The sequence below is a fragment of the Phragmites australis genome, chromosome 3, assembly GCF_958298935.1.
Source record: "Phragmites australis chromosome 3, lpPhrAust1.1, whole genome shotgun sequence".
Classification (NCBI taxonomy): Eukaryota; Viridiplantae; Streptophyta; class Magnoliopsida; order Poales; family Poaceae; genus Phragmites; species Phragmites australis.
The window spans coordinates 48470884-48494952 of record NC_084923.1 but is presented as its reverse complement, the minus strand read 5'-3'; the positions used below and the strand labels follow the sequence as shown (position 1 = coordinate 48494952).

Genomic DNA, 24069 nt, shown 5'->3' with positions numbered 1-24069 from the left:
TCACCAAAGCAAGGGTCACCACGTCTCCACACAATTCATCTTGCCGTCGCTTCACACCAAGTCAGATGATCAACAAGCTTGCCGGTGAATCACCAACACTCCAAGGTGCCTACGTACCTCTTAGTACAAGACTAGATCACTCTTTGATCCACTCTTGGTAGCAATCATATAGCAACACTTTCTCTACGTCTATAAGCACTAATCACTCTCTAATGACGTACTTAATTATCTTGAATGATCACTTTAAGTACTTTGTTAGCTTGGATGTCATCTCAAGTGTACATGAATTTCTCTAAACTTCAGCAGCACGCCACACTTCAAATGACTGAGTGGAGGGGTATTTATAGACTCAAACTCGTGCACTAAAGTTGTTAACACCGAATGATCCGGTGGGAACAATAATACTATCACTGGATTATACGGTGAGTACACTCTCACAAACTAACCGTTAGAAACCCACTCAAGCTTCTGTGAACATCGAATACATCGATGTATACTTCATCTTCATCACCGGACTATCCGATGAATTATCCTAAGCCATCCGAGTCATTTTTTCTTCTCTGTGTAAATTACTCCAGTGTATGCATCCGATGCACATCACTTAGTTGACTTCAGCCAACCGAGCCAATGCAACTCTCTCTGGAAATAATGCTTCGGTGTTACACAACCTTCATCACCGAACCATCTGATGCCTTGAACTTTTTTCCGTTTCTTTGTACTGTTCATTGTCCGGTGGTCATTCTGTTCACACCGGATCATTCGATGGGCTAAACCTTCGATCTTCAGCGGCTACATCCTTCTCTGGTAATAATGCTTCGGGGTATTCATCCTTTTCAACACCGGACTATTCCAGGCATATTCTTCAGCACAATACTTTCTCTGGAAGAATTGCTCCGGTGAGCACTCTGCTCAAACACCATACCTTCCGGTGAAGTCTTTACGCTTCTTTCCCACTTGACAAATATACTCCGATGAATTCAAACACCTAGAGCACCGGACCATCCGGTAAGATAATTTTTTTTGGGACTTCTCTAATTCAGTCTAACTTTATCCCGGCTACGGTCGTTCGGGCTTTTTGGTTGGCCATTCGGCCATGTCTGTAATATATAGTATGGTTTGTAAATCTTTTGTAATCTGAACCTTAATACTTATGTACGAAGTTTGACTGTGATGTCATAATTGTTATACTATGTGTATCAGATACTTGATCTAGGGACTAATATGAGAAGCATAGAAGATCCCAGGTTCGGGATCTCACACAATTCATGGTTCACCGGATAAGTGGAGGCGACGATGCACCATTTCGCCGCGGAACAAGGGGAGGGGTGTGTCGAAGAGGTGTAGGTGGTGGTGCGCCATTTCTCTGTGGAATGGGGGAGACCTGGGTTGACAAGGGTGAACGACAAGGGTGAATGACTACCGCAAAGATCCTGGGTCGCCTCCGCACGAATGCTTGGACACTAGGTCTAACTACGCTTTCGGTGCTCGAAAAGTTGCCTCTATAAAGTCCCTAGATCAAAAGAAATAGATGGTCATATTCATTTAAGGGCACTATAAAGGGCTCTATTTTTTTTATATCGCTATATCCTTATATCTTATTCGTAGCTATATTTTTGCAAAAGAAGAAGAAGAGAGATGAAGTGGAGAAAGAGGTTAAAGAGAAAGCTAAGCCCCTAGTCCATCTTGCTGCGTTTGCCATTGTGTCCATGTGCATTTATTCACGTGTCTCTTTCACTACTACTTCTACCAGCTCGCTCTATGCATTATCCATTTGTACGTGCATATGGAACAGTGTCTGATGAGGCTCAGTCCGATCTTTCACGGTGGAACAACAAAGATATGAAGATAACTAACACAGCCTTATAATCTAATGTACATATGTAATAACATATTAAACAACCTCTCACCCGTGATAACACAGAACACGATTGGAAAGAGTTGAATCACATAGATTCGACGTGCAACCCAAGAAACAAGTTCTTGATCTGCTTGGCAACTCGGTAAATTTTAACAAGCTCTCATCAAAACTTGATAGCAGGGATGAACCCTAATGACACATGACCAAGACACATATCGTGGTCTATTTATTATCAAAAACTGATTACAATGGACGCTTGATCAGGCTTTAAATAACTGTTGACACGCACAACAATGACTCGAACCAACCTAGCTAAAATATGGAAAACAAATAACTAAATAAAATATTCCTAAGTCCAAAATTTAATCTTGCATGCCTCCTCTAGCTTTATTAGTTCCTGGACGTGGAGATCTTCACCGAGGGACCCATGGGTCAGCAGCAGCAACGTCTATTCCTTGGGTAATAACCTTATTTGGCGTGCCCCATCCTTGATCTTGTAGAGATAAGCGAGCAAGTGACCTCCAAATTAGTTTGGAAACTCCCAGATTTCTTCCTTTACTAGTTACATATTCGTACGTTGCAACGGGAGCCAACAATATATACAAGGTAATATAGTTTACGAAGTGAAACACGACGAGCTACAATGGAAGGCTATTTTGCAACAGGAGCCAAGAACTGGCATCTAAATTGATTAAACCACTATAATTTCAGCTTTAGGGAACTCTGAGCTCACCTAAAAAAATTGATGTGTATTCAATCAAGCATGGTTAACCTGCAAAGGAAGAAAATTCTAAAACTAATCTACCTTTATTTACCGGCACCATCTGAAAATGGTATGGAAAAATAGAGGTACTTACCTGTACTGCAAAGCCGAACATTGCTGAAAATTCAAGTATTCAACCCTGAGGGCCAATGCTTTCCTCAAGAGTCAAGATCCCTTCACGCGGGGGCGTGCATTCGATCGGACGGAGATGTTTCGTGCCTGGGAGCGGGTGCGATCGGACGATGATAGTGCGTTTGGTCGTTCCACTGAAGCTGACGATACACCCATTAGCTATTTTTAAGTAGGAGAGATATGTTAGGGGCAATAGTTAGTTTCTTAAGTTTTGAATGTATAATGACGTGTCCGTGGGTTGCAACGAGGACCAAATATTTTCACGATATACCATGTGTCACCATCCACTTAAATGCTTCTTCCACATTAAAGGAAATAATTTTCACAGTTAGGTCAGATTAACAGCACATTTGAGGAACTATAAGCTGGTACCTTATCCTTATGAGAGCTAGTTGTTCTAAAATCTGCATTTGAAAAAAAAACTACATGCATCCAAAGTGCATAGCTATGAACACCTTTTCCTAATCATACATCGGAATAAATGAGAGAAAGTAGAAAAGATCCTTACCTCCTCCAATCTATTGTTAGTCTTTAGCGCCCAACTTAATTGTTGTACAATCAGATCTTCCAAAAGTACCTGCAATAAAGCAAGCATTGAATATGTACAGAGGAAAATTGGAGCAGAAGATTTTGATATATTACTCTTTAAGTCAACATTGGATGGTAGGCACCTAAGTCCAAAATCATCACTGCATCAACCATAAATTGAACCAACAGATTTTGATATTACTTTGTAAGTCAACATTGCATGACAGGCACCTAAGTCCAATATCATCACTGCATCAACCACAAATCTCGGGAACCACAAGCTATCGGATCAAAGCTAGAGTCTACAGCAGCAACCCAAGTATTCCAGGTGCAGATCGTCAATAGTGGCTTTGAAAATGTGGCACTTCATTTCAGTTTTCAAGCATAAAATGAATCGCAGCTGCATGCCTACATCAACCAAATTTGGCTATAACAACTCATTTAAGTGATAAAAAGTTGAAGAAAAGTAGCATAAGAGAAGAACCATACATGCAAATGTCTTTTATATACAAATGATTCTCTATTGTTAAAAGAGGCAAATGATTCTCTATTGTTAATTTTAACAAATGTCTTGAGCAACATAAGAGAAGAACCATACAATTACCTCTAAAAGTGCTTTGTAGAACCTATAAAAAAAGAAAGACCAAAATCAAATATCTTAATGCAAGGCTCAATGATATTGCATCTACATGCTTGCCTGACCAAGCTTGAGCATGACTGAAGCTGATGATATGTAGGATGCCATGTTTGATGTTGAACAGAGCTATTATGGATCGATGTTATGTTCTGATTGTTGCTAGGGTATGTTATCGAAAGCGAATACAAGGCTATAACATGTGTTGCCATCATCTTAATAGTGACGATAGTTAGAAATTTAGACGAAAAACTTCCAAGTGATGTCATAGTTACATGAGAGATCGAAGCATAAAGGTGACTGGAACTTGATAACATGGAACATTATATCTTTAGCAAAGTAAAGACCGTGAGAGAGAAATTTGGGACTTACCATGCATAGATAGAGGTCCTCATTCTAGTTTGCTCCAGCACTGTAGTTGAAGCAGCGACCATGGGCTAAACCACACGTCATCCAGCAGTAGCAGGAAGTTCTTGAACTAGTTAATATTTTGGAATCATAGATTGCAAAACCAGTTTTTAAACCACTTATGCTAAGTTATTAATCAGATAATTAGATAAAAGTAATGCAATTTTTCTTACCTAAGCCAATAAGATGTCAAGTCTCCCGCTGTTGTTCAAAGAGGGGAACACATCACCATGGCTTTCTCCTGTGTTTCATTAGTAGGCTTTCTCCTAAGATGCATCACTACCTACAGAAGAAATAGTCATTCATTATATGTTAAATTCTTTCCAGATTCATTTCAGCAACTGTCGGTGACATGGGAACCAGGGATCCCTGAGTCCCGAGGCCAGGACAGCAAAATGCCACGTGGCGTCTTCCCTCGGGGACTATCTCCCTGAGGTCCGAGAAGACCAAGTTCCGAGAGAGGGCACTCGGAGCCATGAGCAGTGGTCCCCGAGTACCTGAATTCCCCGAGGACCCGAGAAGTATAAGTTCCGGGAGAGGGCGCTCGAGACCATGAACAGTGGTCCCCAAGTACCCAAGTTCCCCGAGGACACGAGAAGTACAAGTTCCGGGAGACGGCGCTCGGGGCCATGAATAGTGGTCCCCGAGTACCTGAGTTCCCTGAGTACCCAAGAAGACACAGTTTCGGGAGAGGGCGCTCGGGGCCATGAGCAGTGGTCCCCGAGTACCCGAGCTCCCCGAGGACCGAGAAAAGACATATCCGGGAGAGGGCGCTCGGGGCTATGAACTGTAGTCCCCGAGCACCTAGAGTTCCCCGAGGACTTGAGAAGCCCCTTGCTGGTGGACCCCACAAGGGCTCAGCGGTGAGGTGTCAGTTGGTGAGAGGCCCGATACTGCATTTAAGAGGGAGCGTGGCCTGTCACTTCCAACTACTCCCCCCACGCCTGCTGTCAGTCCCTGCCACTGCCTGGCAGGAAGGCGTGAGGACATTTAATGCGGTGGGTCCCATCGCGCATCATCCGACGCGCCTTGGGATATCATCGCTGGGCTCGAGGCATATCGCCTGCCGCCCTGCTGTGTCAGGACTGCTCTGACCGGGTGGGCACGCGGGGCTGCTCGGTGGCTACCCAGTAGGCCCCCTGCTGCACCCGTTGAAAAGTGGCATGATGACGACAGGACCGGACGGGGGCGAATTTTCAACCCCCCCCCCCCCGTAACGTCAAGCTGCAACCCATGATGGTTACTTTTTATTTATGGCTCCTTGGGACTCGCACCCTCCTTTCTGGGCACGCCAGGCTGTCCCGACGGGATATAAGAAGGGGTGGGCACCCCGGAGAAGGAGAGGGGGTTCAAGTGAAGTGATAGAAGACAAGCTCAAGAAGTTCAACAGATGCAGACAAGCTAACGAAGACAGGACACACGAAGCTCTAGACTTAGACAAAAATCCTTCTAACGCAAGAGATCCACAGAGAGGCATTCCCAGTGCATTTATAGCATACACATAGGAGTAGGGTATTACGCTCCGTATGGCCCGAACCTGTCTAAAATCCCCTGAGCATTTATTTCCACTAGCATCCGATCATCCATCCCGCCTGCATCTCATTTACTCTCATTAATTCACGTACGAGGTAGATTCAGAATCATCCCCCTGACCGAATCTCAAAGGGGGTCCCTCTGGATCCCCGCTTGTGGAGTTCATCCTCCGATAGCAATGGAGAATCAAGTTTTGAGTTTCATTTCATTGTAAGGTTTGTGGACACTCAAAATCAAGGATAGTAACACGTACCTGAGCACTGAAACCAGCATTGCAGAACATAATAACTGAACATCGGCTTCCAGCTATCGCCATAGCTTTGACATAGAAGCCCTCTTTCCACTTTGTGTTTATCCATTTGAAGGGAAATGAATCACTTACTTTGTAGGACTGCTACACATATTGTGTTCCTGAAGAACAACAGTAATTCAATAACTGATCAGACTGATGAGTGGTGGCCTGGTGGGCACTGCACGGATGGGACCAAACCATTACTCCAATCTAGTGCAATCAATCAATCTATGTGGACCATTTCAATCTCTTGCATTACTATCATAAAATTATATACAAAAGTAGCATACACCATCACTGAGAAGATAACAACTACAAGTCCAATACCATAAGAACAACTATAAGTGTGTAGTAAATGATTAGCATGATTTTGTTTATCAGTCATCTTGAACATATCAAGTAAAGACTATTGCTTCGCATTGCGCAAAAAATAGGAGCAGCATATTAAAAAACACAGGCATGGGTAGTTACCAAATATTAATTGGGTTTGGTAAGAATCAGTGTTCCAATCAATTATTCTTATAGTCAATTGATATATGAAGCTAAATAATCAGGAGCACAAAAAGCATCAAATTCACAACAATATCAAATGTATTCAAGAACAATATGTACAAAGACAAGTATTGTTACTACATTGGAATACGAATGCTAAGTCTGCAGCCATGACTATCAACACTACAGGCAGGGGGCACTGAATCGAAGCATATCATATGCAACTTCACAATCATATGAAAGAAATCATGTGGATCAAAGAACACATGACTACATCCCTTGATGTGTTCTACTGCTAATCGAGATTCAAGTGGAGTGGGAGGACCACGAACACGTATCGGAGTAGACGATGGGGAAGTAGATGCGCTTCCAGAGTGAACAACATGGAACTGCCAAACCTGCCGGTGGATCAGCGAAGGGGAACTCGTCGGACGGTGACAAGTCGCAACACCCTCCTCCAGAGGCTGGGGAACTGGCCGATCTTAACAGGATCCTCGACGGGGAAGTTGTGGAGCACCTCCAACTCGCACTGCAGTCCTCTGGACTTTGATCCTCCACCGGGAAGCTCTCGCCGGTGCTGGATGTACAGATCCTCGACCCGTCCTCCAACGAATCTGGTCACCGATCGGCTCTACCTGAGCCCTCCTCGACCCTCCGCTGCTCGGCTCCGCCTGAGGACGCTTCGCCCTCGCTTCCTCCAAGTAGCATCAGGCCCCCGACCACTACCATGGGCATGATGAGGCAACTGTTGTGCGCACAGTTAGGAGTGCACAGGATGCCATCGCTGCGCCTACCATGGCTGCGGATGAGGGGAAAGCCATGGTGCTTATGCGCAAGGCTCCTGCTACCAGAGGCGGTGGGGGTGGGGGCGACGTCGGGGCTGGGGGCGCGGGCGGTGGAAGGGGAGCGGACGGGGATGACAGAGAGGGGGGGGGGAGTCCATGGAGGCGGCGTAGATGGGGCGCGGGGCGAGGTGGGGGCGCTGGAAGGGGAGGAGGGTGTTGTGGCGTCATGGATCGAGCAAGCAAGGAATGCTGCGTGGATCTGGGAGAAAGTTTGTGGCGGTGTGGGCGCTGACGATGCGTGCGGACAGTGATGCTTCGTGCGGGCGTGATTGGACGGGGATCGTGCGTCTGTTTGTCCGATCATGGCTTTCCATAGATCAATTATTGCTTTTTAAGTAGGAGAGAAAATAGGAGATATTTTTTCCCTAAAAGTTTTTTCTTCTTACGTATATTTCCTTTCCAACTGTGCAGCACCAAATTAATGTGACTTCCGTTCCTTTGACAACACAACTCTCCTGGATCCCATGCAAATACATGCACACGTTCACTAGCATGGATCGGCTAGAAAGCATGCACATGTGTTTTTTTCTCTTTGATTAAAATCCTCACGAGGCATGGCTTTGTCTTCTCTGAACTGAAAATAATGCGGAACATATATATCTTGAATAAGAAATATTGCATCAAATACCTGTAGCTCATTGATAATTGACTTGCGGAAAACAAGTGTTGGTTCTTGAAAAATAGATTGACGTATCAGTGTCCCCTTCTTCTATAACAAGGGTATATCGTGCGTGCACGCGATGCGCTGATGGCGAGCAGCGCCAGCTACTTGCTTGCCACAAGGAGGCAGGAACCCATAATAAGTTGGGGCTATGAGCACAGAGCACCAACACCAGTTCCCAACCGGTCCCCATCATTGACACGCTCATATGACATGTAGCAGCAAAAACAATTCGTTCATCATGTACCAACTTTCATCTACGGCCTCGTTTCTCGGTGCTTCTCACTCCTCTTAGAATCAGGTGTAAGACTATACTTTCGCTTTAACTCGCATCTTGAAGCAAACGGTCCAAGTTTAAGAATTCTTAATTTAACTCAGAGTGAACTGATGTCGCGGCCTTCTCTACTGGGCAAACGAAGAGCAAACTTTTGCAGTCTCAAAGGCAACAGAAACAAACTTTGATCTACAAGAAAAAAACATGACCGGATGCATAAGGGCAAAAATCTAAAATTAGACAACATACGTGACCGTATTTGCTGAAATAGACAACATGTCAGCGTATTTACAATTTTAGCATCTATATTCGGTACACCGTGTGCCGAAAATACATATTCGGCACACCGTGTGCCAAAAATGGCACTATAGCACCGTATTCGGCACACGGTGTGCTAAAAATGGTACTGTAGCACTGTATTCGACACACCGTGTAACGAAAATGGGCTAGCCACACCATACTCCGAAAATAAACAGTACCGCGCATGAACAGTACAACAATGCGTTTGAATTTTGTTTTCCCTCCTTTTCAAAACGGTGGTCTTCTGTTACTCTAAAAATTTTAATTTTTTTTTTACGTGTTCCACAATCCATGTGCAACCTATTTTAATTAGATTCACTGAAAAATCCTTTGTATATTTAAAACTAAAATTCTCCAAAAAAACTACTTTTATAACTTATAATAAATTTTAGTGTCTCAAATAAATTCCCAAAAATCTAGAAAAATTCACTAATATTCTTCTTATGTGATGGACTAATTTCTAAAATTATTTTCAAGCCTAGTTTATATGATGAAAAAGTGAGTTCCTTTGTAATGCTTCATTTATATGCATTTTTATCATTTCATGTAAATGAAGCATTACAAAGGAACTCACTTTTTCATCATATAAATTAGAGCTAAAAATAATTTTAGAAATTATTCCATCACATAATAATATTAGTGAATTTTCTAGATTTTTTGAAATTTATTTGAGACACTAACAATTATTACAAGTTATAAAAGTAGTCTTTTTTGGAGAATTTTAGTTTTAAATATACAAAGGATTTTTTGGTGAATCCAACTAAAATGGGTTGCACATGGATTATGGAATATGTAAAAAAAGTTTTAACAATTTTGGAATAACAGAAGATCACCGTTTTAAAAAAGAGGTAAAACGAAATTCAAACACACTGCTGTTATTGTTCATGCGCGGTACTGTTTATTTTCGGAGCATGGTGTGCCGAAAATAGCACTGTAGCCCATTTTCGGCACACGGTGTGCCGAATATGATGCTACAGTGCCATTTTCGGCACACCGTGTGCCGAATATAGATTTTCGGCATACGGTGTGCCGAATACGGATGCTAAAATTGTAAATATGCTGATATATTATCTATTTCAGCAAATACGGTCACGTATGTTGTCTAATTTTGGATTTTTGCCATGCATAAGAGAATGGCTACAGAAACTGCTACTTGTTGTCATTATCAATTACACGCCTTCTATTTTTTAGGCGCCAGATTTCTCGAATTTGATCATGCGACATTCTTCCACGCAACCGGTGAGGTTTAAGGTTTCAGGGTTGGGAAGTTCCATGACTGTTAGTCTTAGAAGAGCTCTAGGGGAGACAAGTGGAACTGGCGAAAGAGACAGGCACGGATGCGAAGTGGCAGGGACACCATGGGCCAAGCGACAGATAGCCGGTGGATCGGTGCCAAGTCGAGGGAGCTCCAAAACAAAGAGCTTAGCTTGATAGGAGTAGCTGGAGCATCTCCAGCAGTGAGGGCACCGGGTGCATAGCTCGATAGGAGTAGCTGAAGCATCTCCAGCAGTGAGGACACCGGGTGCAGGAGGGCGGGAGACGGGCTAGTGCACAAAGAAACGAGTGCTGCAGCGGTCAAGAGGTTGAAGAAACAACAGCAACCGTCTGATGAAGAGCGAATGGATGAGCCCGTTGCCCGCATCGAAATGTTATCTTCATATGACTGAAAATTAACACGACCCTATCTATTACATGTACCGCTACATGTGTACGTCATCAGCATCCCTGAACCAGAGCATCGATTTGCATGCAACGGAACTAACTGGTGAATCATCAGGCTTCAAACTTCCGACTCATACATTCATTCCGGACCCAAAAAGAATGAACAAGAGGATACCCAGCTCTTCCATGGAATGAATATCTCTAACATGCTTAGTTTGGCGCACTCTAAAACCATCCTTTTACATTTACCAAGCCGGAAACGGCAAGCAAGTCAAATCCATCTCGAGTCGCCAGTCATCTTTGAGCATTGGTGTGCTGGCTCTCGTACTGTGCATAGGGAACAGGTTGAGTCATGTAATGAGAATTGCCATCAGTGTGCATCTGAGCCTGTCAACAAGAAGATACAGATATCAATAATCCACAGCTATACTCTAGAAACTAGAAGACCTTTTGAGGAATCTAACTCAAGGTCAGTTTGCAGTTGAGCTACTGCCTTGTGCAGTGTTTAATTTATCACTATGTTTGGCAAATCATATTTGTGTCATACACTCATTTGTTTCCGTTATGTGAAATGAAACAATATCAGAGTCAATGTGATGCCAAAGAGTGTACATTAGTCATTTTAGTTGGAGGATCCACATGCATCTTTCCAGAAATTAATCCCCAAAACGATAGGACTTATGTTTCTGGAGTAACCGTGCAAGTGGTTCCCATACGAACCTATAGCATAGACCACCACAAGTAATATGTAAGCACCGCATGCCATTCTACTACACTTAACAGATAAAAAAGGGGAACTACAGAAATACTAATAAAAAAGGCAAATCATTTAGAGACCCGGTGCAATACATAAAGTGGAAGCTGATTTCCAATGTACTTGGAAGATATAAAAAAACCCATGTTAAGGTTAAGAATAAGAAACACAAGTATATTTAACAGAGGAAAAGTGAACGTATGCCATAAATCATCCAAAATAAAATAACGAGGTTCACTTAACAGGAAAGATAAATCAATCCTTGAATCATATTTCAACAGGGTGGTTCAATAGACGACAGTTTTTCCATGCATAACAATCCAGGCAACAAACGTTGTAGTTAAAACTAAAAGCAAATATGAGAACACTCACAAGTTAACAAACCTGATTAGTTCTATAAGCATCAGGATAAGATTGTGCAGCATATGTTGCCTCAGGATTGCCATATGTTGCAGTATATGTTGCCTCAGAATTGCCATAAGTTGCAGCATACCCTGAGATAGGATCACACAAAAAGAAAAAGAAAACTAATTCAGGACAATGCCACAAGAAAGTTAATGCAATTTGAAGTACGAACTAAGAAGTATCCTGCCTAAGGGCCTGTTGGGCCTACATTCAGCTATAGCTATGGCTTCTTCACCTGGTTTCTGGAGAAGCTAAAGCCCACCTATTTTAAGAAGGCAGATGATGTTGGGTGTGGCTTCTCAATATCCGCCCACCCCACTTCCCTTATAAGCTACTATTCTTACCAAACTGTTTCTTCGATTCCTATGACTCTATGGGAAGCTAGTTTTTTCCCCTTCTCCACCATGAGGCTCGAAAGCTAGCCTTTTAGATAACCTTAAGTTGGTTGAACTAGAACAGGCCATAAGCTGGCATGCTCAAGTCACAAATGGCTCCATTTAGTATCATGGAGGATTTTCAAATGCACTTATAAGTTTCTACAGTAATCTTGGTTATAACAACTAGTTGAAAGATTCTTTTTTGGAATGCTGCAACCACAAGCTGGCCCCATGGCCGCTAAAAGCACTTGGTTTGAGTCTAACAGCCTAAGATGCCCTGATGGCTAATATGCTACGTGCTTAAGCCTCTCCTCCCTAAATACTTAAATTTTACTAAAGGGAAAGGGATAATATACTCATAGCAGATTCAGTATGATACCAGGGTTAGCAACAGCTGCTGCTGGGGTGATGGCAGTGGCCCACTTTTCAGCATTTACAAGGTCTCCTCGAAGCTTCTCAATCTCACTAGCCACAGCGATCATGTTTTTCTCCATCGTTTTACTTTGTTCAAGGTTATCAGCATGTGCCTTCTTTTCAAAGTCAACCGCAGCTCTGTCAATATTATGCGAAAGACATCAGAGAAACAGCATATACACTCTCATGGAACATAGCAAGAGCTATTATCGGTATTCTGGCTCGAGACACATCCTATATGCCCCGAAGGCATAGCTAAATGTTACTATAGCAGAAAGTGATATAGTCCCTACAAATTCTTCTTTCAAGTGCAGTAAACTTATCAGTCCAATGCCACTTTGCCAGTATCATTTTATGCCTTGTGATGAGAAAATCTCATTCGAATAAATCTGAAAGTGTTATATGGTTCTACCTCCATTCACAAATAACTATCAATATTGACTTTAAGTATTCAAAGTTTGACCAGTCATAATTTTCGAAATATTTAGTTAGGTAATGTGAAAAATATCCTTAGATTTGTCATAAGAAGTATTTTATTATTATTACACATTTTAACTATTTACACAGTATTACTAAAAGGTAGCAGAGAAAGGTAGCTTCCACAGAGTCAGAGGTGACAATTATTTCTGAATGGAAAGACAAGTGTGATTGAGGTGGGTCGGTAGATGCAGTGGCGGGTCGACGGATTGGTATTAATGAGCTGATAAGCTCTTCCGCATAACATGCAGCCAAACCACTCTTCATTCTTGGTTGGATTACGTTTATTGTGTACAAGCTTGAACCTAAACATTGTGTATCTGCACCAAAATTAACTCGGGATTAACTAATTAGGCTTTGGCTAGATGCAGGCTTTACCTATATATTTGGATTTGAATCAGGTTTATGCCAATTAGCGCATCTAATCTAGCAGAAATGTTCACACAAGAAGGGAAATAGCATATAGAGCAGCTATAAATGCAATAATTATAATTGATTGAACATTGCCATCATATTCTAAAACTACAAGGCTATTAGGTTCATTACTTGGCCTAAACAAAGTGTAGACTGCTGCACCCTCTATAGCCACTGGAAACACAAGGCATGAAAAGAGTGGTGAAATGGCTTGCATGTTAGAACCCCCCCCCCCCCCCCCCCCAAAACAACAACAAAGCCTTTGTCCCAAGCAAGTTGGGGTAGGCTAGAGATGAAACCCACAATATCCAACTAAAAAGATTTAAGTTCCATTCCCTAAAAGAGTGATGCAGAACACTTAGCAGACGAGCAGACCATAATAAACTGAATAATTCTTCTATGCATTTAAATCTCAAAAAAGCAGCACAAAGCTTAAAGCGAAGCATGTAGCAGAACCAGGTAGCTGTATCTTTCTATCCAAAACGCCTCTTCTCAGAAATGTGATCGTGGTATATGCTACCAGACTTTCAACTCATGCAAACATGCAACTAGCATATCAAAAGGTTCTAGAAAACCAGCATAGTCAATACGCTAGTATAAAGAAAAATATCCTTCAAAGTCACCTTGCGGGGCATCAGCAGTCTGTTCTAAGCAAATTCTACCTGATTGACATAGTGACAATGTAAAAGCTACAAAACAGTTTGCTTGAGTAGCAAACAATGTATATTTCTCTTTCACAAAGGAATGTGAATGGATGCTGTGCGTGCGTGACAACTCTCTGAAGCAGATTTGTGAGAAGGTGCAAAGAGCAGCTGCGGAATATACATATCCTAATTATCCTACATATGTTACAAAAAGCTCTTGTACATCTACGAGCTTTACACATTAGTCATAAAAAACATAGTTAGCACTAGAAGTTAAACCCAAGTGATGATCAAATGAAACAACAGTAATACCTGCCCTTCTGGATCTCCCGGCGCATGGTTTCAATCTGGGCACGGACAGCCTCGGTCTTACCGGCCTCGGCCTGCATGCGCGCGAGCTGCTCTCGTAGGCCCTGCAGCCTGTCCACGAGCTCGGCGCGCGCCGCAGCGAGCACCTGGATGTCGGCGTGGACCCGGTCGACCTCCTCGCGCGCCGCGGCCACGACCCGCGCTTCGGCCTCTATGTGCACGGCCTGGTCGGCCAGCGCGCGCACCTCGCCCTCCCGCTCGGCGCGGGCCCTGGTGGAGGCGACGTGGACCGCCCGGAGCTCGTGCTGCGCCGCGATGAGCTGCTGCTGGAGCGCGACGTGCGTGGCGGCGAACCGCTGGTTGTCGACGAGGAGCTCCTGGATGTCCTGGTCCCGGGCGACGAGGCGCTCCTCGATCGCCGCGAAGGCAGGGTGCGCGGAGGCGGTCGCGGCCGCGCGCGGGTGGTGCGCGAGGACGGCGTGGGAGGGGCCCTCGTCGCGCAAGGGCGCAGCGGCTGCCGCCCCCGGCGCGCGGCCGAGGAGGGGCGGGTTGGGGTCGTGCAGCTTGATGACGTGGGGGCCGCGCCGGGCGGCCATGGGCGGCGGCGCTTGGGGGATTGGGTCGGATTGGTTGGTTCGCCTCGGCGAGGGCACGCGAAGGGGAAGACAGACGAGAACGAGGTGTAACCATCGACGCGACCAAATCTTTGGGCTTTAACGGGCCGCAATGGGCTTTACCACTTGGGCCAAAAGCCCACATTATCACTGTCACGCAGCCCACATCTTTTCGCTGCCGATTTAAAGCTGGCCGACGGTGAGGCCTAGCAAGACAGAATTTGGGGCCTCGTTTTGGCCCAGATACGGGCCTTCGTGTGTGTAAGTTCAAGTGGCGTTATCTCGATGGTTAGTGGTTAGCAGTCCTCGTCATTGTGATTATGTTCCGCGTTGACATAGGTTGGCCCAAACTCCAAATTCATTTGAATTTTTGGTGCATGTGGCATCAGGTTGGTCGACACGTAGAGAACCAAGTCTTAACTTAGATGATTAGTAGAGGTAGTTGTGTCCCATGAACATTAGGAGCAAATCTCATCAAGACAAAAAAATTCTTTCAATGATAGGTAGTATAACCTTCGACAATCTGGTTGGAGGCTGCAATATAGACACGGTACTTGTTCGTGGAGTTGTACCAACCAACCATAAGGGATCTGCAATGTCGTGTTATAATCCTCCACGTCGCCGCTAGAACTACAAAAATGATGCCACTTTTTATGCTTAACGCACGGACATGTTGCTTGAGACACGTGGTTTAGGGACGCACTAGGTAGTGAGCCCTTGCCTGACTGGGTGAAGCGTGCCAGGAAGAAAGAGGCCGATGCTAACTAGTATGTATGCAATGTTCAGTTCTCGCAGGAAGAAGAGCAAGAACCAGAAGAAAAGGTCGAACAAAAGAGCAGTACAAATTGTACCGTTTGGACGAAATGATGATAGTCAGTGGCATTCCTTCCAAAAGGCACGCTAAGTTTGCGCGAGAGCAGCACGTAAGATTCAGATATCTTTCACTGTTCACATCCTCCCGACCTAACCTTGAAATTTTGGCAGCCTTGATTGGAAGAAAATTGTGTACCTTTCATCGGAGATGGTGTGTGCCGTCCTGCCGTCCTCTGAAGATCACTATTATAGATCTCTTCGTCTAGCACGGGTGAAGATTTTAAAACAGACTATGTGATATTTGAGCTGTTGTCACGTACATATCTCTGAAAATTTGTCTTACTTTAGTCTTCCTCTAAAACGCATGATTATCAAAAGGTGAGAAAAAAAACCGAAGGATTGGAGCTATCTAGCTTATTAAATTCTCTAGATGCAAAACTACAGAAAAACTACAGAGATAATAGATACAAAGGAAACTTACCATATGTTGGAACTCATGTTAGATTTACTCCAAAATTCCTATGGATTGAGACATTCTATAGAATTTTTGATAGAATTCTACCAGACTCAATTATTTGTTCTGAAGGGTCACATATGCAAAATTCCTAGAGGATTCAAATCCTACAAACCCCCTCTAAGAATACTTTGTTCTAAAGGAGGCCACCATTTTGCTTTCAGCTGTGTGGTCGTGTGAACGTTATTTCCATTGTCTAAAAAAATATGTGTCTTTTCTACAATAAAGAGAAGGTGGAAAAGGATGAGCCATGTACATTTTCACATGTGATAAGAAAGTATATTTGAGAAATCATATATACTAATTTCAACCGCTGCATATTTTGGGTTAGGGAGGGGGTAGGGTTAAAGGTTCGAGAGACGTTTAGGCTTAGAGCGATGGGTGGTGTCTTGGACGTGTGGCGAGCCAACAACAGCATCACGGGTGGTAGGAGGGTGATGGGTGAGGTTGGCAATGTGGCGACGAAAACAGATCGGTTAGTGTGGCGGAGGAAGAGTCGCCAGATGAATTGTAGGAGGGCGGACAAAGGAGTGAGCTGTTGAGGAGAGCAACCAAGAGAGAGGGAGGAAGAAACGGGTGGGTTGGAAAGATGAACAAGGACAGATGGGAAGGTTGGTCGGATGAAAATCTAATGGTCGAGAAAATGACTGAAAGGATGGGAAAAAACAGTCACACATAGTTTAGCATCTCCTTTGAGAAATTCATCTTTTTTCCTAGTAGCTGCAAACCTGGTGTTTCTGCTCTAATGCTCGAGCAACTTTCCGTTGCAAATCGCTGTAACTGAGGGCAATGCTGTTATTTTCAGATAGTATGGGCTTGAAAAGATTGTTCGAATTAGTTATAGGGTGCGTTTGGTAGGGTTCTAGTTTTTTTTTAAATATTTCGGTTTCGCATTCTCTCTGTAAACGATTATTTGGTGAAATGGAATCTCTTTGAAAACCATTTGATTAGGTATCTCGATTCAGTGAGGATGATGGTGCAATTAATTATTTTACCCTTTACTAATATTTTTTTTATTTTTATTTGATTTTTCTTTTAATACAAATAATATTTATTTCACTTTCCTTTTAACACAAATAAATCTCTCTTTTCTCCCACTCTCATGTATCTCCCTTATCCAACTCTCTCTCCTGAGCTCGAACAGGCGGCGGCCCGAGCAAGCGGCGAGCAGGCGGCCGAGCACGGCGGCGGGCGGACGCGACGCTGCGGCGGCGAGGGCAAGGTAGGAAACGGCCTCAGCGAATCGGTTGAAACGGCCTCCGAGACGTTTCGCCGGGATTCGATGGAGCGTTTCGTGTCGAAACTTTTCGACGGGGCGCGTTTGGTGGCGCTTACAAGCATCGCTCTCATAACAACGGCGGACCTACCCATTCGAGTTCTCACACCATGCATGGTCCAAACCTCCCAAGAGCACCGGGCGGGCCCGAATCAATGTACTCAACTGTTGCATCGGCCGAGCGACCAACGTTGCTACAGCACGACTCGTTGGTAGCCTTAATCACACACGTGCCAGCGATAAAATGAAGAAAATAAACTGCGAAAGAGAAGCTGGTTTCGACCCGTGTGATTAGTGATGGTTCGAGTTTGATGAATTACTGTCCATAAAAATGGCGAGTTGCTCGGTTGTTGTATTGCAGTTTGTACACTTCCTTTTCCAGAGACCGAATGCTGATCAGTCTTCGGATACAGCATTAAAACGGTTATGGTTATCTTACCGTAGCTACTATATCTTAGTAACTGAACAGCAAATGCAGGAAACTGGTTTGTCATGTTTTTTTATAAAGAAAACTTTATTAATTATTAACATTACATCGATATGATACAACCGGTTACTAGATTGTGAACCAAAATTTCCCAACCACTGCACCAATTTCAGGTACTTACACTCAGCTGGAACCATTCTCTTGTTTGCAACATCAACCTTGCTTCCGCTACCCACTCACACTCAGCAGTCTCCACCACTCAAGACTCAACTCAAGCCTACTCCACCAAAAGGGCCCAAAGGGAAAGCAACACAAAAGCGCAGCAGCAGCTGCTTCTCCATTTCCGCAACCCAACTCCGGAACTCCCAACTCCTCTCTTCTCTTCTCCCAGATCCCACATCTGCAGCATCAGATCAGAGATCAAACCACCAGCCGATATCGCTCTCCATCGCTTGCGAATCTTGCGATGCGAGCAGCAAGAAGAGAGCGCGTGGGTAATAGAGATTAAAGAAGGGAGCGGGCCGGGGGAAAGGACCTCCCCCAGATGAGATCATGAGAATGGTGAAGCAGCACAGCATGTCCGGCGGGCAGCACGGCAGGAGGAGCCCCTTCCTGACGTCCTATGCGCTCACGCTCGCCTTCATCACCTTCGTCTCCGTGCTCTACTTCAAGGACTTCTCGTCGACCCTGCACAAGCCTTTCCTCCACCGGCCCCCGCCCCACCGTCGCCAGATCAGCCGGCCCCTCCGCCCCCTCCACCATGGCGGTAGCAACGTAAGCTGGCCAGCGCCACAGATCAGTCGGTGTGTTGTATACGTGAATGCATGCTGACACAAGCTTGGTGTTGGTTTTTTGGATTGGTGAAGGTCGAGGAACACCGCGCGGCCGTCGTGCAGCTGCCGTTCGCGGTGGGCGCGGCCCCGGCGGGGTGCGACATCGGGCAGGGGGAGTGGGTGTACGACGAGGCGGCGCGGCCGTGGTACCAGGAGGAGGAGTGCCCCTACATCCAGCCGCAGCTGACTTGCCAGGCGCACGGCCGCCCCGACAAGGCGTACCAGCACTGGCGATGGCAGCCGCGCGGATGCTCGCTACCCAGGTAATCCTTCGCTTGCTCTGAACATTGGCAATACTGATTCAGCAATTCCGGATCATGATCTCTGCCTAGTAGCCTCATGATCGATGTTAATCCATGCTGGATCAAAGATCGAGGCATTGCTTCAGTTTTTTCAAAATAAACTTAGTTCTTCCTCGAAAGAATCGACCACGACATGGGATGGGACGTGTCACCGGGGCGGTGTGGACCGTCTGGTTAGAACGGACGGGCGGAGGTGGCGAAAACCGGCGAGATTTCGAGGCTAGTCTTTGTCGGCACGCGGCTTCGTTTTGGACCATCCGAGCCGGCCGGTGGCAAACGCTCGGCAGGCGGCCAACGCTGAGTCCCAGGCATGGTGGCCCCCGTTGCTCGGTGTGGGTAGCCGGGTTGGTAGCACAGTGACTTCAAATAGTTGCGGGCTGTTGGATTCGATAGGGACGGATCAAATTTGATAATACAGTACTAGCACACAGTAACAATTTAATACTTTACGTACAGTAATTTTAGCTACATTGTCCCGCGCTACAATAATGCCTGCAAATCCTTAACGCCATATGGGTGGTGGGGGCGCGGCGTGCCACACGGGACACAAGTCCATGCGGCGACGACAAGAGTCATGCATACGCGACGTGTGCCGCGCGGAGCCTGGACGGCAACGTCGCCAAGCAGTTAGGTGGGTGAGAACGGAGACAGACCGCTCAACTCCGTCGAACAGTCTCTTACGTAGAACGGAGCGGGGTCGTGATCCTGGCGGTGTGATCGGACGGCGGCGGTCGCCGAGTCGCCGGTGTGTGCTCCATAAAAGACGTGCGATTTCATGTGTCAGGGGGTCGTGGCGTGGTCCATACTCCATTGACGCGTCTCACATGCGGCCTCCAGTCGTCCGCTTGTCGCTGCCCTGGCCACCGTGGGAACTGGGAGGGAGCGTCGTACGGCGGTAGGGGCTTTTGACTCGTTGCGCTGCGGCCTGGCGCCTGCGTGCTTCCGGGCGAGCAAGGGTGCAGGTTGTCACGTGGGAGCACGGGGTTCGAGCAAGGCAAAGGGGCCGGCCGAGCGGTGTGGTCCGTGTGGGGTGCGGTGGGGCCGTGAGGGATGCGAATACAATACAGCCGTACAGCCAGGAGCCATGGATGGAGACGGTCCCTACGTTTGCACGGGGCTGGGCTCCTTTAGTACGCTTCATTTTCTGTAGATCCGGTGCGTATTCAGCAATAGTTCTGGTGCGGGGTTTGGTTCTTTGTTGCGCGGTTTGGTGCATTGTTGCTCTCGAACCTTGTTCTCTCAGCTTTGAAAACTCGTATGGGTTTACTGATGTGACGCGCGAGGGACCTGAGGGTGGTACGTGGCATGGAATTTAAGGAACCCAGCTGTTTGAGGAGAATTATATCAGGATTTTGCTTGTTTCTAGAGACTCCCTTGGACTCAAAGTCTCGAAGTCAAAAGATTCAGATATGGGTTACATTGCTCAATGTCAAAGCAATGCGGCTCATTGAACTCTGTACTCAGAGCTTAGTGATATGGGTGCGTGTGTGAATAGTTATAGATTTTTTTTTTCAGATTATCTACGTTGAAACTTGATAGTATCGATGTCATATATGTGTAGTGCAACTGGATCACATTTTGTACGGTAGTTTGTTAAGTGAGCTGTGGATCTGTTCGTCTTATGATGTGTATCTTACCCCGCAAAATTGTCGTGCATTGCAGCTTTAATGCAACCCTAATGTTGGATATGCTGCGGGGCAAGCGCATGCTATTTGTTGGAGATTCTCTAAACCGAGGGCAGTATGTATCATTGCTTTGCCTCCTGCATCGCTTCATCCCTGAGAGCTCCAAGTCCATGGAGACATTTGATTCCCTCACAGTTTTCAGAGCAAAGGTATTCCTTGTTTGTATTTTTTGAGATAACAAATGAATTAAAAACAGCTCTAGGCATTGCTCAGAATGTGGTGCAACATTTTACTGTTCACTGAACCTACTGTAATCACCAAAGATAACCTTGCTTAATTCTGATACTCGGGCATCTGTACAACCCCTTCCCTCTCTCTCTTGTACGTAAACTTTTATATTACTCATCATATATGCAGTAGGATCTTTCCCCTCAGAAAAAAGATTTTTAGAGCTGTCAACAAAGATTTTACAGAAACACCATTTCATAATTGTTCATATCTTTCCTTGCAAAAAAGAAATGTTTGTAATTCATATATTATTGCTTTTTCTCTTACATTGGTGTTTCTTTTCTAGCTTGTAGACCCTTTTCCTAGTTTCATCCATACTGACTGAGCTTAATGTTTCATTTTTGCTAGAACTACAATGCCACTATTGAGTTCTATTGGGCTCCCTTTCTAGCTGAGTCAAATTCTGATGATGCTGTTGTGCACCGCATTGCGGATCGAATCGTAAGGGGAACATCCATCGAAAAACATGCCAAATTTTGGAAGGGGGCTGACATTTTGGTGTTCAATACATACCTTTGGTGGATGACTGGGCAAAAGATGAAAATTCTGTAAGTATCTTCCTTTACTATCTCAAGTTAGGTTTCCTGGTACTTGAAGAAATAAGAATAGGAGGTCATGGAATGTGACAGTTTTGAGAAAGAATATTTGTTTATTTACTTCTTCTGTGATTTATGTTTAGCGTAGAACTCTAGTCCCACAATTTATTTAAGACAACCTTTATTAATGGAACTTCAGCAATAGTTCTTATTTTTAACACCTTCCAAATCCAGGCAAAACTCTTTTCAAGACAAAAGCAAGGACATCATAGAAATGGAAACAGAGGAAGCCTATGGAATGGTACTGAATGCTGTGCTGAAATGGGTTGAGAGCAACATGAACCCCAAAAATTCAAGAGTATTTTTCGTCACTATGTCACCCACTCATACCAGGTGAGCTAGCCCAAATGCATAATCTGCTTCCAACTTTCGGTGTACATTCGATCTGAGAAATAACCCATTCGTGTTCATGTATCGATAGAACTTGCACATATCTGGTCATCTGCAGCAGCACCGCAAACCCTTTGGATTATGGCATGCCATATATTGATATGTGCTTCTGTTTTTTCTTATTAGGAGCAAAGATTGGGGTGATGATACTGACGGAAATTGCTACAACCAGACAACACCGATCAAAGATTTGTCCTACTGGGGTCCAGGCACTAGCAAGGGCTTGATGCGCGTCATCGGAGAAGTGTTCAGCACGTCTAAGATCCCTGTTGGGGTTGTGAACATCACCCAGCTCTCAGAATACAGAAAGGACGCTCACACTCAGATATACAAGAAGCAGTGGAACCCGCTAACCCCGGAGCAGATCGCGAGCCCTAAGAGCTACGCGGATTGCACGCATTGGTGCCTTCCAGGGCTCCAGGACACCTGGAACGAGCTGCTCTACTCGAAGCTTTTTTTCCCCTGAGCTAAGGTTGGGGCATTTGGAGGGTTTGATACGCTGATCCCGTATTCGGTATTCCCTTTGACTGAACACAAGTTGATGAATTGCATGTTCAAGCTGGGAGCATAACATACTATCTGGCAAGCTCTCTGGTATGCTGGAGAACGGCTAGCCTGACATCAACATATAGGTCCAACATTCTGAAAAACACACGGTACACGAGAGATGGAAGCTGTTGTAGTTTATGAAAGGCCACTTGTCCATACTGTATTTTTTTTCTTGGCAAAGATTCCACGCGGCATGGTGTTGTTGAAGTACGATTCATTTATTGAACATCTCTCTATAACCTAATTCGCGTGAGGTTTCTCCACAACTGTGTAGCCACATCAGTAGTTGCATCTGCATCCGGCAGATCTCGCCATGGAGAGAATTCAGCCGTCCAATCTCCCCATGTGAAGTTTGCATCTAGTTCCTTCATGAAGCACTGAATGGCTCGATCTTGGGATCAGGTCCTCACTTTTTTTAAGAAAAAAACAAGGGTACCAGTCCAACTTTATATAAAAAGCCAAAGTCTTATACCAAATGAAAGGAAAGCCGGAGATAGACAAAACAACGAAACTGTTAAGGCGCACAACCACCGGGGAAGAAACCGCACCCTTACTAGACTACCACACCTAGCGAGAGAACCTAACAATTTGCGACTAAATCAAAATTACACCAGCAAACATGCTATAAACAGACACACTAGCTAAGCATAACTCTCCCTCATCAAGCCAAGGGGTTAACAAAAGGAACACCACTGCCAAGATATCCTTCACAGCATCAAACTCCTTGGTTGTAGGACGAAGCCAGAGCCAGCCACTACGTGTGTCTAAGCCGACTGGACACCTCCCTGAGCCTCCCAATGCCGAGCTCCACCTTCCATCTTTCTTGAGTATGAAGCAGGATCTTTCACTGTTGTAAAGAAAAGATAATTTTGAAAAGAATGTGAGAAGGTTTAGCTACCAGTTTTTTTTCTCAATTGCCATTTTATTCTGCACCCTCCACAAAGCCCAGCAAACTACCCCAAACCAAAAATAAGAAACATAATCTGGTCCTTAGATCCTCCTCCTAACCAATGACTAGAAAAGTCCTCCAAAGAGATTAAGATCATGTCCCAACCTAAACCCTCTTGCAGAGCACACCACACAAAAGTAGCCATAGGACAGAAAAACATAATATGATTGTAATCCTCCACTTGCCCACATAAATAGCAAACAATTTCTCCAGGCCAAATTCTCTTTTTGAGCTGCACAACAGACTGCAGTTTATCGTGATGTTTTGCTAGAGAAAAAACTTCACCTTCAAAGGTAACCTGGAGGCTCACACCTCCTACATTCTTATGCTTACCACACCTTCAAAACATATTTGCTTGTAAAGGGATTTAGTTGTGAAAGTACCATGCTTCTCCAAAGCCCAAGACACCTGGTCCTCTTCCAGGTCCAATTGCACTTCATCCAGCAAGGACATGAGGGCCTGCCAACTCCTGTCCTGATCTCCAGACAAAGTCCTTCTAAAGTAAATATACCATCCCTCCTCTGTTTTAATATCTACCACCTTAGCTTTTAGATTATCACATATTTTGTACAGCTCTTGGAAAACTACTTTCAAAGGAACCTTCAAAGCTACCTTCTCGATAGGTCATGAGTAGAAAAAGGTTTTTGAAAAGGACCAAAATGTTGGGCCTACGCTACTATCAAATCTGTTTCATGGGCCGAAAGTTGAAGGTCTGGG

The 24069-nt window shown here is 44.9% G+C and overlaps 2 protein-coding genes across 2 annotated transcripts; one reads left to right on the top strand and one right to left on the bottom strand.

Annotated features, from left to right (window-relative positions):
• Positions 1-10358: 10358 nt before the first annotated feature.
• On the bottom strand, positions 10359-14854 carry LOC133913641 (protein FLX-like 1). Its single transcript, XM_062356846.1, has 4 exons — positions 14180-14854; positions 12298-12470; positions 11521-11630; positions 10359-10769 (listed from the first exon to the last, which is right to left on the bottom strand). Exons 1-4 carry the CDS (start codon positions 14770-14772, stop codon positions 10677-10679), a joined length of 969 nt encoding a protein of 322 aa, XP_062212830.1. The 5' UTR covers positions 14773-14854; the 3' UTR covers positions 10359-10676.
• Positions 14855-18061: 3207 nt separating this feature from the next.
• On the top strand, positions 18062-22647 carry LOC133913640 (probable xylan O-acetyltransferase 10). Its single transcript, XM_062356845.1, has 6 exons — positions 18062-18594; positions 18687-18916; positions 20618-20789; positions 21217-21416; positions 21639-21797; positions 21981-22647. The coding sequence occupies exons 1-6, from the start codon at positions 18373-18375 to the stop codon at positions 22318-22320; spliced, it is 1323 nt and encodes a 440-aa protein (XP_062212829.1). The 5' UTR covers positions 18062-18372; the 3' UTR covers positions 22321-22647.
• The last annotated feature ends 1422 nt before the right edge of the window (positions 22648-24069 follow it).

Bases quoted from the DNA above. Each gene is read 5' to 3' on its own strand.
- LOC133913641 (XM_062356846.1), bottom strand. From the start codon at position 14,772: ATGGCCGCCCGGCGCGGCCCCCACGTCATCAAGCTGCACGACCCCAAC. The intron at 12,471-14,179 runs GTATTACTGTTG...TAATATTGACAG, and splicing joins CGGGAGATCCAGAAGGGCAG to AGCTGCGGTTGACTTTGAAA. The intron at 11,631-12,297 runs GTATCATACTGA...ATCCTATCTCAG, and splicing joins AGCAGCTGTTGCTAACCCTG to GGTATGCTGCAACTTATGGC.
- LOC133913640 (XM_062356845.1), top strand. From the start codon at position 18,373: ATGAGAATGGTGAAGCAGCACAGCATGTCCGGCGGGCAGCACGGCAGG. The intron at 21,417-21,638 runs GTAAGTATCTTC...TTCCAAATCCAG, and splicing joins GGGCAAAAGATGAAAATTCT to GCAAAACTCTTTTCAAGACA. The intron at 21,798-21,980 runs GTGAGCTAGCCC...TTTTCTTATTAG, and splicing joins ATGTCACCCACTCATACCAG to GAGCAAAGATTGGGGTGATG.